The 14672-nt window shown below is 39.9% G+C and overlaps 1 protein-coding gene and 1 pseudogene across 1 annotated transcript; one reads left to right on the forward strand and one right to left on the reverse strand.

Moving 5' to 3' along the window:
* Nucleotides 1–68: 68 nt before the first annotated feature.
* On the reverse strand, nucleotides 69–1882 carry LOC130534277 (high-affinity choline transporter 1-like). Its single transcript, XM_057048303.1, has 5 exons — nucleotides 1260–1882; nucleotides 1006–1161; nucleotides 776–924; nucleotides 534–677; nucleotides 69–332 (listed from the first exon to the last, which is right to left on the reverse strand). The coding sequence occupies exons 1-5, from the start codon at nucleotides 1426–1428 to the stop codon at nucleotides 69–71; spliced, it is 882 nt and encodes a 293-aa protein (XP_056904283.1). The 5' UTR covers nucleotides 1429–1882.
* A 7032-nt stretch (nucleotides 1883–8914) lies between these two features.
* LOC130534057 (high-affinity choline transporter 1-like) lies at nucleotides 8915–12614 on the forward strand (annotated as a pseudogene).
* Nucleotides 12615–14672: the final 2058 nt, after the last annotated feature.

Here is a 14672-nt window from a genome sequence, read left to right on the forward strand (position 1 = left end):
TGCACAAAAAGACATTTTCAATGGTTCTCTGTCTCTCTGCAGATGTCCCTTTCTTCCTTCAGGGCACTTCACACTATCAGAAATTTAAACACGGTTCCACCTTTTAAGTGAGACACTTCAAGTGATGTCATTTTTTCGTATGTTGGTTCCACATTATTTGTTGCCACATTGTTCTCACCAGTGGACGCAGCACCAGCGCCCAGCAGAATGGGAGGGATCCCAAGAACAAGGTAGAAGAGAGCAGCAGCAAAGCAAGAGATCTTTGCTGTGGTTCCAGAAAAAGATGATAGTACCCTCTGCTGGAAGCACTGGGATGCCAGTCCCCCGAGTGCCTTGAAAGGAAATCAGATATTTGACCATTTCATACGTCACATTTTTATCCGAGTTATTTTAATCACGAGTCATTCCATGATTTCACTCTTCACAAGGATAAATCTTTTTCTAAAGAAGTTTCCAAGGATTACATTGTGGTCACGGGTTCTGGTACACCTTTGGGACTTTTCTAATGCCAGACTGTAGTAATCTCTATTTACAAAGCATATAAACTCATCGGTTATGACACCAATGCTCCTTGGCTGCAGGTCCCCAATCCAGGGAGCATGCAAGGTGTTGTTGGTCAGCGTCTGACTGATGTCCATGGTGTGTGGATTGATCAGAATGAAGGGAACACAAATCCACTGTAATAAAATACAAAACAGAAGACAAATGTAGCCATTAGAACCAAAACTGTACCAGTGTGTTTAAGGAGTAAACGCTGAAATGTAGGGTACATCACCAGGCTGCAGAAGATGAGGACGAGCTGTACAACATCTGTATATGCCACAGAGTAGAGACCTCCCAGCAGAGTGTAAATGATGGCAACAGCAGCCGAAATCCACACGCACAAGGAGAAAGATAAGTTCAGAACCACACTCATGGTTCCTCCTATGAGACACATAAACTTTGAATGGTGACACAAACATAGTTTGAATACATGCAGATTAATACAAACAAAAACTCACTTACCTAAACCAGTTAGTGCTATTGGCACCCAGAGGATATCGTTCAAGACGGAGACCACACTCATTACAGCTGCTACTACTTTCCCATATTTCTGATGGAAAGGGTCCAAAAGAGTCACAAAGTTTTTGTCTCTCATTGGCTTGGCAAAAAAGAACCCAGCTTTAAATATCACAGAGATTTAAAAGTCAGTCAGTTCAGGATTTTAGACCATTGTATTGTTGATTGGTGAATATACAGTACAAAATCTATAGTCTTACCAATGATGAAAGATGAGGCATATGCTGTGAGCAAGGCCATTGCCCCCATCAGTCCCTTAGAGGGTGTGTAAATCATTTCACACAAACCAACAACAGTTCCTCCCCCGACCCACGTGGCTAAAACACATGAATGCACATAAATTCCCTCAGCAACAAGAACAAAACACATTCATCAATTGATTAAAAATCTTTTAACTTTCCCACTGCAAGATTTCTGGTCCAGGTATGTGAACTTGGAGGGACATTATTTTACATGAATACATTTGGAGTACAAACATTACATGATACCACGAACCTGCTTCTACTGAATACGAGCTGTTTAATCACTTATAATATCAAGTATTTTCATTGAAAACTGCGTCTCGGGAAATTGATTAGCAAAGACAGGTAAAAGCTGGAGCTGTTACCTCAGTAAAAGTCAAACTCTGCTTTTCCAGCACAGGAACTTAATGTCATGTGTAATTATTTTAATTTTCATTGTGCTGCTTCAGGTCTACCATAAACAGGGATTCTAAAGTGCACACAAACAGATTAAAAATGCAAAATCTGCTCCTCACCTGTCATAGTCAAGACCCCCACCACCACATTAATACTGCGGTTTCCCAGCAGGGACATTTCCAGTCCAGAGGATTTGAAAGATGCCCAGAGGCCGGTTCCGAGGACCAGCAAGTAGAAAAACGCTATCGCAATCACACCTGGGATGTTCACAGCCATGACTGACTGGCTTCTTCAGTTCTCAGGGACAATAAATTTGTGAGACCGAATGTAGCCGTTACGTATTTGTTTAATCAGCAAGGACTCCAGCAATTGTTTATTCTTTCAAATAACCTTGAACTACACCAAAAATCAAGCCTGAACTGTAATGACAGGAAAAGGAAGTATTCCCAGTGGATCTTATCTTAAGAGATTCAAGTGGACCTTCTAGTTTTTTGAAGATGTTTCAACTCTTTTCCGAGAGGCTTCTTTCATTGTAAATGAACCAGTGGGAATCCCAGAGGTATATATACTGGGCTGGTTTACTGAATGCTGTTGCTGCTGGTTTTTAGGGTCGTTGGTGGCAATTTGCATTATTTAAGGGGTGATTTTGGGTTTGAAACAGGTGAAATAGCTTTGAAAACTAAAGGAAGTCTAGTTGGACATTCCTAAGCCAGGAGTTGTCTTCGGCCTGGATGACTGAAAACCTCATGGGCATTTGCAGTGGTTGGGGTTGAGTCTACACTGCTTGAGTACACTGCTTTTGCATTGACCTGCACTGTGGACTTCTAGCCTTGGCTTGGCTGCTGCTCTTGCACATTATAGGAATGCACATTGCCTGTTCCTTACTATTTATATATATATATATATATAATATATATATATATATATATAATATATATATATATATGTCTTATCTTATTTATCTTATTCTAGTGTTTATTGTCTTCTCTATGTTGAATGTTGCAGCGTCACACCGAGACAAATTCCTAGCTTGTGTAATACTGTGTACTACATGAACAATGGCAATAAATAAATCTGATTCTGATTCTGATTCTGATTCTGATTCTGATTCTGATTCTGATTCTAAACAAAGTACATATGAAGGCTAGACGCAAATGGCTGCATGTCCTGCCATTATTTTCACCAGGAAGAGACGCAGGAACAATTAAAAGATGGCTTTACAGTATCTTATTTGCTTCAGTATATTTGGAACAACAAAAGAAAAACTGATTCAGACAAAAGGCCTAACCAGCAATGCCATCTGGAAACATCATGGAGATTTGCTCTCAGATGTATCAAATTAAGATTAAGATGGACTTTATTCATCCCCGTGGGGAAATTGAATATGCTATTATATGCAGAATGGGCAGGTACATAAAAGATCCATCCCCACGGGAAGCACTGAATGAAACCAAACATGGGTTTTACGGCCTCACAAGACTAATTGGAGCTTTTGATTGTTAATTATTAGGCCAGACACGGCGCTGACCAGCTGTCTGGTGTAGCAATGGTCCGATTGTCTCGCCAAAGTCAAATTTTCAAATCAAATTTGAATCAAATTTTATGTGGGATTTTTGCTTTTCCTCTAAGGTCTGCTGCTGCTTTTCCCACCATAGAAACTGTTCCTTTCAATAGTGCCCTTCAAATAATGCACCTGTAGGCATTTGCACAAGTAGTAGTTACACCGTCGTGTAACTTTAACGATCCACCCGCGTCCTTCTCATTAACCAAATGTTTATGCTTTACTTAGGCTAATCTTCAACCTCCTCCTCTCCAGGGCATACCTCAACCATTTTCCTCATCGTATCTTTTCAAAAGTATTCTTTTCATGTTCTGATCACACTTCTGATCTGGGAAATCTTTACTTTTTTACCTTTATTATCTCTTCTGATTTATTTTGCTGCTGTAATTCCGTTTGATCTTTGACTTTAATAAACACTTGGTAATTTTGAGAAAACAAGACAGTTTTGTTTGTTCTGTTGTGTCAGCACCTTGTTGTCAAGAGAGGTTTTCTTTTGTCCTACTCCTCTGACACAAAATTTAGCATTTCTTATTAGACATCTTACTAAAGCAGGCCCTAAGTATAAATCACAGCAGGGATAAACGTCCATTTCAAATTTTGTAGAATATTTATCTCTTGTCATGAGTTTCCCACCAGTCATCCTGCAATAAGTAGCGCACTAGCTTGCAGGTGGAGTAGACAGCCAATCAGGTATGTATATACATCCATTCATAGAATGGGTCATTTAAATGTTGCAGGTTAAAGGTTGGCATTGACTGTTTTCTGTTATTTATAACTTTTGTTTAGACTGCACAGCCAAATTATGTTTACCAATCTGAGATATGAATGCTGGAACAACCTGAGGCACTTCAGAGCTCAGTTATGGTAAAAAATAGTTGTGGCCTCGTTGTCATACCCTGCAAGGTCGTGTGACACACAATGACAAACTGATTTAGGTATGAACACTATACCATTAAAAAAAAAACAAGATCATAGAAACTTTAAGCCTACACAGAACCTGCATGCACAAGGTTCTTTGCCTCTTTTTCACATTTGCCATTGCTCTGGTCTGTTGAACCTGAACCACAAAAAATCCTTCACTTTTTGCGTATCTCTAACTCCTGTAGCATAACTTTAAAGATCCACCTGTGTCCTTCTCATCAACGCGCACATTTTTTGCCTTCCTTAGGCTAACCTTTAACCTTCTCCTCTCCAGGACATACCTCATCCATCCTCTTTTCAAAGTACTCTGCCACACGTCAATGCATTTTCTTCTCTAACCATGATAAATAATAAGACCTGCTGCAGCATCTAAAAATGCTGTATCAAACAGCTTATTTAATCCATAGATTCATGCTACATGTGAGCTCTAAACAATCCCCAAATTTCCTAATCTTGTGATGAGTTTATCACTGAAACACTCCATCAGAATATCAACCTTGCCTTAATTTACACCTTACCTTTTTTTTAAAAAAAAAAAAATTCTTGCACTTTCTATTTATTGCTATAGCAATAAATAAAGCAAGTGTAGATTTTGTTAGTAGCTACAAACAGCTCTGAGCTACTAAAATGTTGATGAATGCAAGATTCACATAAGGACACATGAATTCGTTCTGCTCATGTTTCATGAATGAGACACAATGATAATTATGTCAGGTTCCCAGCTTCGGGGAACTCTATTGCGGGGTTCTTCCTGCAGGAAGAAATTATATGGAACTGAAACTCCTCCATAATTATATAGAACTGAAATTTACAACTGTTACCTTCTTAAAAAATTCTTGCACTTTCTATTTATAAAGATACTTTTGTAGTAATTGTAATGATAATTATATGGAACTGAAACTCCTCACCTGTCATTGTGAAGATTCCCACTACCACGTTTATGCTCCTGTTTCCCAGCAGGGCCATCTCCATCTCATGGGCTGCACATTTCTTTTGTTTCCTTTTGGACTTGAAAGATGCCCAGATGCCAGTCCCGAGGATCAGGAGGTAGAAGATGATTATCGCTATCACTCCTGGGATGTTGACCCCCATGATGGTAATAGATGAATCACTGACTTTCTCACTAGATGTTGTCTGAGTGACTCCTAGTTTGAGTCACAATGACATTCCAGAGAAACTAGAAAATTGACTGACGCCCACAGAAATGAGATGCATGCTAAACGCTCTGGGATGTTACACAAGACCTGCTGCAATGTGTTGTCAAAGGCCCAGATTTTTCCTGTTGCGTGACACTTTATCAGACAAATCCTCTTCACCGAGAAAACAACTGCTTCAGCTTCTTGCAAAATATGAGGTTGGAGTGAGAGCAGATTTGTGTGGAAAAGAAGGCAAACATTTCATGTCTTTCTAAAAAAGTGCAGTGAGCACATGCAGTCATTAATGGAGAGGTGCCTTTTTGGTGTGCAGTGCCTAAACCACCTGAGGCTATCCAGGCACCTCTCCATCAACCCTCTCACTTTGAGAAGCTTCAGAACATTAAATCAAAATCTGACTCTGGATATTCTATTTAATATCCATTAAATAATGGGACTGACTGCTTTGTGTCTAGAGCCAGTTTCTTCTGTTGTAAATCATGAGAGCAGATCAGTGATATCTGAGATGAAGTTTTTTTCCATTCAGTGAGATGTTTTTGACACAATTGTGCAAGTTTTTCATACTTTTTTTCATACATACTTTTTTTAATTCTTTGTGTAACTTAATTTTAAAATCCCTGGGGTCCCCAAGGTCAGCACCTCTGGTTAACCGGTCAAGGGAGTGGTGCGAAGAGACCTTATACACTCTCTGCTGTGTTTCTCCACAGTCTCCGCTCAGTACTTTTCCACTACCTAATAACTCTCAGTATTTTTCTTATGTAATCCTTTTTTTCTCTCTTGTCCTGTTCAGCAGTGAGGCAAGCAGCATTTGGCCTGTTTAGTTAATTTGCGTTTTAAATGTAAATTTGTTTTGTTTTGGCAATAAAGAAACAAAACACTGGTTGTGACAACACATCACAAGTGGTAATATGGCAGTTTAAAAGGTCTTTTAACAGCATGGTTTGGAAAAACTATTGCAGAGAAGAAAACCTGTTTCACTTTTTATACTGATGTTTGTTTAAGAAAATAATGACGATTGTGCACCAGGCCTCCAGTGTAGCACTCCTCAAGCTTTAAAGCTGGTGACATTCGACAACAAATGGGACTCAAAAATATTTTAGATGGATGGGTCTAGGTGTGGTGAACTGATTTTATATTTTATATTCTAATAAAAGAAACAGAATATTTTATCAGTGTTATAGTTGGAGCAGAGGCAGAGAAGAGTCACTGACATGGGTAGAAACATCTACCTATTTAATTTTGAAGTTTGCTAACATTACCAATGTTAGTTGATAGCCACCATAAGCTACTGGCTACAAATGTAGCAATAACCCCCCTGAATGTGTTGAATAGAACAATCTTGTGTTTTACTGTTTGTTAAATGAACTTTATGTTTATTAAAGAAAGAATTTTTCTGTCAAAAAAACTCACGTATGCTAATGTGGTAGGAACTTTCAACCCAGGAGGTAGTTAAGGACATTTTCGTTTAAACTGAGGTAACACAGGTCTCAAATCACCACAAATCATGAGCATGAGATACAAAATGAATTTTTACTTTAAAAAAATAATACATTAAATTAAATTAGTCTGACATTTTCCCACCTAATCATAAATAAAAATACATACTGGATGTGAATATAGTGAGACAAAAAAAAGGGGATGTACAGGGCTTGTGCTTACCACAGTGGCCTGAAACCCAAATCCAAGGAGAGCCACTGTAAGTTAATAGTTACAGGATCAGTGAGGAACCACCACCAGGGATTGAGCCCAAAGCTCCTTTCCACAATACAAAGGAAACTCACACAACGCAATAATAAGTAAATGTAATAGAAGAGAAAAAGGGTTTCGACCAAATAAATGCAGGGAAAGCACTGTATTGCAGGAAGAAATAGACTGGCTACAATACAGTATTTTTTCTTTCCACATTCAGCTAAATGCAACACAGTGGGTCAATTGGCACATATTAACAGTCATGTTAGCTGAACATTATGTGACAAATGCATTGTGTTGTTTTTGTTATCTGCTTTATTTTGATGCGTAAACACTACTGAGAAGTGTAATGATCTTCGGGAAATCTAAAAGGGCTATTTAACAAGTGTGAATCTTCTGAGAGAATACGTGTTCCAAGTTGTCTTATTAAAAGTCAGCAAGCATTCTCAGTTCATTTAAATGACAAAGCTGAAACCCAAATTATATGTTGGAATATGACATTATTGTTGTGCATGTCACAACAGTGCTGTGGGTAAAATCTGGGCTCGGCCACTTTAGGCCAACGAGTTTCAAATCACATTTGGGCCAATTAAATACATGACACCAAATGACACACAGCAGCAGTTCTCACTGGAGTCAGACATTGGCTACATTTTAAAAGGAAGCACGTGCACAGCAAGTGCTGAGGGATGGGTGACATTTATTTATCGCTAAATCATGTGTTCACAGTTGTGACTGTAATAGAATAATTGTGACAACATATGAGTTTTGTTGACCTAGTAGTGAAAGCAATGCAATGAATTACAATGTGAGGAGGGGAAATCTTGGCGTCACCAAAGTAAGATTCACTATTTTGCATCCTGTGATGGAGGCATCACAGCCAATGATCAGCACATGATCTTAAAAGTATCTGCCAGTTTACTGTTAACTTTGTAATTATTAGGATAAAGTTTTATTATTCAGACATTGGCTACATTTTAAAAGGGACTTTCATCTGGTATGTATTGTGTAAATGTTGAAGCTATTGAGTTTCCTTCATTTTCAGAGTCAGTTCATTTCACCCTCAACAGAGCAACACAGTAAGTGTTTTGTGTGGCGAATGCCACAAAAATGAACCCAAAGTGCAGACACGGACACACAGGGCAGTTTCTGGGGTTAAAAACCAAACTAAAACAGAGGGAATGGAGGAGAGGGCAGCAGAACCAGGAAAAACAACCCCACCAAAAGTCGAGTTCAAATTTATCAGGAGCTAATTGTTACCATGGAGCAGTGTACAAAGATGTGGCGATGAGTGGGTGAAGAAGCCGGTCCTTTATCTGTCTGCACAGGTGGGTGAGTGAAGGTCAGGCCCACTCACCTAAGAACGACAGGGGAAAAGGAAAACACAGGCACAAGGAGAGACGACATGTTGTTGTGTGTCTCAACATCTTGCTCGCACATTATGTTTGTCCACAGGGCCACGGTCCAAACCCATTTAACAAAGCTTTGTCACAACATAAGTCCAAAGAATCCAAGAGCAGCATGAAAATGAACACAAGTGTTTAAAGTTATTGACTACTACACTCTTGCTGTTGGTGTACTTTAATAAGTGGAGTCAGTACATTTCAGACTTGGTTTTTCAAGATCAAGGTAATTTGAAAGAACAAACGATTGCTGTGTCAACATGTTGCCCCACATTTGGAACCCTTATTGATTAACCAAATATGTATCCAAACTACTAGAACCGGTGTCAGTGTGTAAACAGAGGAAGATACCAGCACGATCAGAAAAAGCATCCAAATACAGAACACACAATAACAAAGTTTAATCAAAGAAGGGTCTTTATTAGAGGTTCCAAAAGAACACCACGAACAATGATAAACTTTATATGAGTCGAAATGTAGAACGTTTGCTAAATTACTCCACTATTCTTTCTTTTGGGTTTCAATAGGGAAAAAAAGCAGTTCAATGACTGACTAAGCGGGGGCATCAATCACATAGAAATAATATAGAACTCAAATTGGGAGTCGCTCTTATCCTCTCTTAATATGCAAAATGTTAGATTCTCTAGGGCGTCTGTGGTTGTGAGGGCTGCTACAGTCAATTGGTTGCTTTTGGTGATTAAAAAAACAAAGCAAAGGGTACCAAAAAACCCACAGCTCCGACCACTAGCTGATTCATAAACATTCTGGACATTTGGGAAACCTTCAAAACCTCTCTAAACCTCATCCAAACCTTCCAAACCTCATCCAGGCCTGCCTTCCAAGGATAAATAAGGTTGAGGTGGAGCAACAAGCTGAGAAACACGGACTGTTTTATACTCGCTCTACATATTGAACAAGCAGCCCGTTTGTCAGTCAGTCATCAGTCAGTCATGGCAGTCAACATCCCAGGTGTGGTTGTGATGGTGGTTTTCTATCTGATGGTCCTTGGAACCGGTGTCTGGGCCTCGTTCAAGTCAAGAAGGAAACAGAAGAAAAGTGGAGCCACTGGAATTGAGATGGTGCTGGTGGGAAACCGCAGCATTAATGTGGTGGTGGGGGCCTTCACAATGACAGGTGAAAAATATCCTGAATGTTGCAATTATTGAGTTCATGTCTGCACATAAAAACTGGTTTTGTGTCTGTAGCTACAGTTATCGATGGAGGCTTCATCATGGCCCTGGTTGAGTATATGTACCTTCCCTCCTCTGGGCTGACTGAGACACTGTTGCTGTTATTTTCAGTTTCTGCTTCTCTCATTGTCGGTAAGACTGAAATTACAAGATGATTAAAATCCTCATGTTTATTGTGAAATAATCCCAAAACTGCTTTCACACCAACAGCTGGTCCATTGTTTCTCATGCTGCCTATTATATTTTGTTAAATGAAGGTGGATTGGTGTTGTGAAGCCATTGAGAGAAAAACGATATCAAACCCTGCTGGACCCTTTTCAGGAGAAATGCGGAAAAGTGGTAACAAGCATACTTAGCTTGATGTCACTTCTTGCTGATCTATTATGGATGCCAGTAATATTGATCAGTTTAGGTAAAGTAAATCTGTGCCTGCAACATCTCCATGAGTTCTTACAATTTACAACAGCTAATGTGACAAACAGCATTTGGATTTATCAGGAGGATCCATGAGTGTGGTTCTGGACATTCCCTTCTCTGCATGTGTCTGGATGTCTGCTGCTGTCGCCATCACCTACACACTGCTGGGAGGTCTCTACTCTGTGGCATACACAGACATCATACAGCTGATCCTCATATTCCTGGGATTGGTCAGTGTGTACATTTAAACTCTCAAGGGCTGTGTGTGTAGGAGGTCAGATGTGTGTAGAAGTGGCATATGTGGCAAATTCTTTTATTTTGTAGACCAGCTTTGACTGCCAAACAAATGATGAATGTGATGAATACGTTTCTCTGCAGTGGGTCTGTGTTCCCTTTGTTCTGATGAACCCCAGTACGCTGGACATCAGTCAGACGCTGATGAACAACACCTTACATGCTCCCTGGATTGGTCAGTCGGAGCTGAAAAGAGCCTGGATCATGGTTGATGAATCCATATTCATGGTAATGATACAATTCCATGGATAGCAAACAAAATATTGATTTTACATGTGATTTCAAAATGAAGAAATTATATTTCAATACCGATTTATTTCTTAATTTTAACTAATCAAACAGTCTAGGCAGAATGCACTGGTATTGTGTGTTTGCTGCATTCAGGTGCTGTGGGAAAACTTCAGTTCCCATTGGAGGATGTTATTCTTTCAACAGTGGTGTGTTCACATGCTCTCAGTTGGAATGTAAATGCTGATAAATACTAAAATGTTGCTTTAATTTAGTTGAATTGTTACCACAGCATCAATTTTCAAAATAGTCAGGATCACTCCTTTTGTAAACACTAACAGTCATAAAATATGTTGTAAAATTCGGCATAAAATTATATGCTTTGCATTAATAAGTCGTGGCCTACTTTTCAACTTTTCTTTTTTCTTTCATGGCAGCAACTTTTCTGAGAAATTTTATTCAAACTGTTTATCCATCCCAGCCCTGACGGCAGCATCCGTGTGCACACATGCAGAAGTAACTAATATCTGCTGTTACTCTCATTTACTTTACAGGCACTTTCATTTATTTCCTGTCAGACCTTCCATCAAAGGACACTGTCCTCCACTTCTACAGCCACAGCCCAAATCATCTGCTGGATTGCTGCTTCTTTCTTGATGATATTTGGGGTACCTACAATACTCATCGGGGCAGCTGCTTCATCTACGGGTAATCATGTGTGTGTGACCATGTGGTGACATCCTTGAACATGCTTTTAGAGGGGTTAATAGGCTCTTAAAAAAATCTGACCTTTTTTAAGAATTAGGTGGTGCTCTAATCTGGAAGTCTCTATTAACCAATCACAAATTACCACGATTAATCATTCCTTCATGGACCTTTCTCTTGTAGTGCTACTAATTATAATAAAAATAACACTTTTTCAGACTGGAACCAGACCACCTATGGTTCTCCATCTCCATATGAACGTGGAGAAGCAGCCTTAGTCCTGCCCATCACCCTGCAGCACCTCACCCCGTCCTTCATCTCCATTGTTGGAATTGGATGTGTGGCTGCTGCTGCAATGTCATCTGCTGACTCCACTTTGCTTTCTGTAGCTTCTGTTTTCAGCACCAACATTTACAGGAGCATCATCAGGCCACAGGTGACAAAAATACAAAGCTGCTGTATGTATAAACTTAAAAACACAAAGACAAAACTTCCCCTCACTGTTTATTTTTTATTCTTGTTTCTTTTCAGGCTTCAGACAGAGAAATTCAGTGGGTGGTCCGAGTCTCTGTGGTGGCAGCAGGCATAATTGGTACAGTTCTCTCTTCGCTGAAGTCCAGCGTCATCATGTATGTTTTCCTGGCCTGTGATGTGGCTTTCATCATCATGTTCCCACAACTCATCTCCATCCTCTTCTTCCCCACCTTCAATAGTTATGGGGCTATCATGGGTGTTATTGTAGGAATAATGCTGAAACTGCTGAGTGGAGACCCGCTCTTAGGGCTTGAACCTGTCATACATTTCCCAGGATGCACTCTGGAAGATGGTGTTTATGTCCAGTATGCTCCAGTTAGGACCATCTGTATGCTGTTTGCTTTAGCATCCATCTTGTTCTTCTCTTACCTGAGTTCTGTGCTCTTCAACAAAAACCTGCTCCTGATAAACTTGATGTGTTCAGTGTTAAAAAAACAACCTGGAGCAGTTGCATTCATATCAGGAAGCTTCACAGAACAGAAGGAGGGAGTCAGTAGAACCAGTCCTGGCACTGAGGCATCACAGCCAATGATCAGCACATGCTCTTAAAAGTTTCTGCCAGTTTTACTGTTAACTTTGCAATTATTAGAATAAAGTAATCGAATATATTTTAGGCAAATATCCTCATTTTCAATCTTCTGACTGATTTCACCCTTAACAGAGCAACACAGTAAGTGTTTTGTGTGGCGAATGAAACTAAAATCAACCCAAAGTGCAAACATGGACACACAGGGCAGTTTCTGGGGTTGATTGGCAAAAATCAACCAAAAAAACAAACTAAAACAGAGGGAATGGAGGAGAGGGCAGTAGAACCAAGAAAAACAACCCCGCCAAAAGTCGAGTTCAAATTTATCAGGAGCTAATTGTTACCATGGAGCAGTGTACAAAGATGTGGCGATGAGAGTGGGTGAAGAAGCCGGTCCTTTATCTGTCTGCACAGGTGGGTGAGTGAAGGTCAGGCCCACTCACCTAAGAACGACAGGGGAAAAGGAAAACACAGGCACAAGGAGAGACGACATGTTGTTGTGTGTCTCAACATCTTGCTCGCACATTATGTTTGTCCACAGGGCCACGGTCCAAACCTATTTAACAAAGCTTTGTCACAACATAAGTCCAAAGAATCCAAGAGCAGCATGAAAATGAACACAAGTGTTTAAAGTTATTGACTACTACACTCTTGCTGTTGGTGTACTTTAATAAGTGGAGTCAGTACATTTCAGACTTGGTTTTTCAAGATCAAGGTAATTTGAAAGAACAAACGATTGCTGTGTCAACATGTTGCCCCACATTTGGAACCCTTATTGATTAACCAAATATGTATCCAAACTACTAGAACCGGTGTCAGTGTGTAAACAGAGGAAGATACCAGCACGATCAGAAAAAGCATCCAAATACAGAACACACAATAACAAAGTTTAATCAAAGAAGGGTCTTTATTTGAGGTTCCAAAAGAACACCACGAACAATGATAAACTTTATATGAGTCGAAATGTAGAACGTTTGCTAAATTACTCCACTATTCTTTCTTTTGGGTTTCAATAGGGAAAAAAAGCAGTTCAATGACTGACTAAGCGGGGGCATCAATCACATAGAAATAATATAGAACTCAAATTGGGAGTCGCTCTTATCCTCTCTTAATATGCAAAATGTTAGATTCTCTAGGGCGTCTGTGGTTGTGAGGGCTGCTACAGTCAATTGGTTGCTTTTGGTGATTAAAAAAACAAAGCAAAGGGTACCAAAAAACCCACAGCTCCGACCACTAGCTGATTCATAAACATTCTGGACATTTGGGAAACCTTCAAAACCTCTCTAAACCTCATCCAAACCTTCCAAACCTCATCCAGGCCTGCCTTCCAAGGATAAATAAGGTTGAGGTGGAGCAACAAGCTGAGAAACACGGACTGTTTTATACTCGCTCTACATATTGAACTAGCAGCCAGTTTGTCAGTCAGTCATCAGTCAGTCATGGCAGTCAACATCCCAGGTGTGGTTGTGATGGTGGTTTTCTATCTGATGGTCCTTGGAACCGGTGTCTGGGCCTCGTTCAAGTCAAGAAGGAAACAGAAGAAAAGTGGAGCCACTGGAATTGAGATGGTGCTGGTGGGAAACCGCAGCATTAATGTGGTGGTGGGGGCCTTCACAATGACAGGTGAAAAATATCCTGAATGTTGCAATTATTGAGTTCATGTCTGCACATAAAAACTGGTTTTGTGTCTGTAGCTACAGTTATCGATGGAGGCTTCATCATGGCCCTGGTTGAGTATATGTACCTTCCCTCCTCTGGGCTGACTGAGACACTGTTGCTGTTATTTTCAGTTTCTGCTTCTCTCATTGTCGGTAAGACTGAAATTACAAGATGATTAAAATCCTCATGTTTATTGTGAAATAATCCCAAAACTGCTTGCACACCAACAGCTGGTCCATTGTTTCTCATGCTGCCTATTATATTTTGTTAAATGAAGGTGGATTGGTGTTTGTGAAGCCATTGAGAGAAAAACGATATCAAACCCTGCTGGACCCTTTTCAGGAGAAATGCGGAAAAGTGGTAACAAGCATACTTAGCTTGATGTCACTTCTTGGTGATGTATTATGGATGCCAGTAATATTGATCAGTTTAGGTAAAGTAAATGAATCTATGGCTGCAACATCTCCATGAGTTCTTACAATTTACAACAGCTAATGTGACAAACAGCATTTGGATTTATCAGGAGGATCCATGAGCGTGGTTCTGGACATTCCCTTCTCTGCATGTGTCTGGATGTCTGCTGCTGTCGCCATCATCTACACACTGCTGGGAGGTCTCTACTCTGTGGCATACACAGACATCATACAGCTGATCCTCATGTTCCTGGGATTGGTCAGTGTGTACTTTTAAACTC

Source organism: Takifugu flavidus, chromosome 11 (assembly GCF_003711565.1).
Source record: "Takifugu flavidus isolate HTHZ2018 chromosome 11, ASM371156v2, whole genome shotgun sequence".
NCBI classification, from domain to species: Eukaryota; Metazoa; Chordata; class Actinopteri; order Tetraodontiformes; family Tetraodontidae; genus Takifugu; species Takifugu flavidus.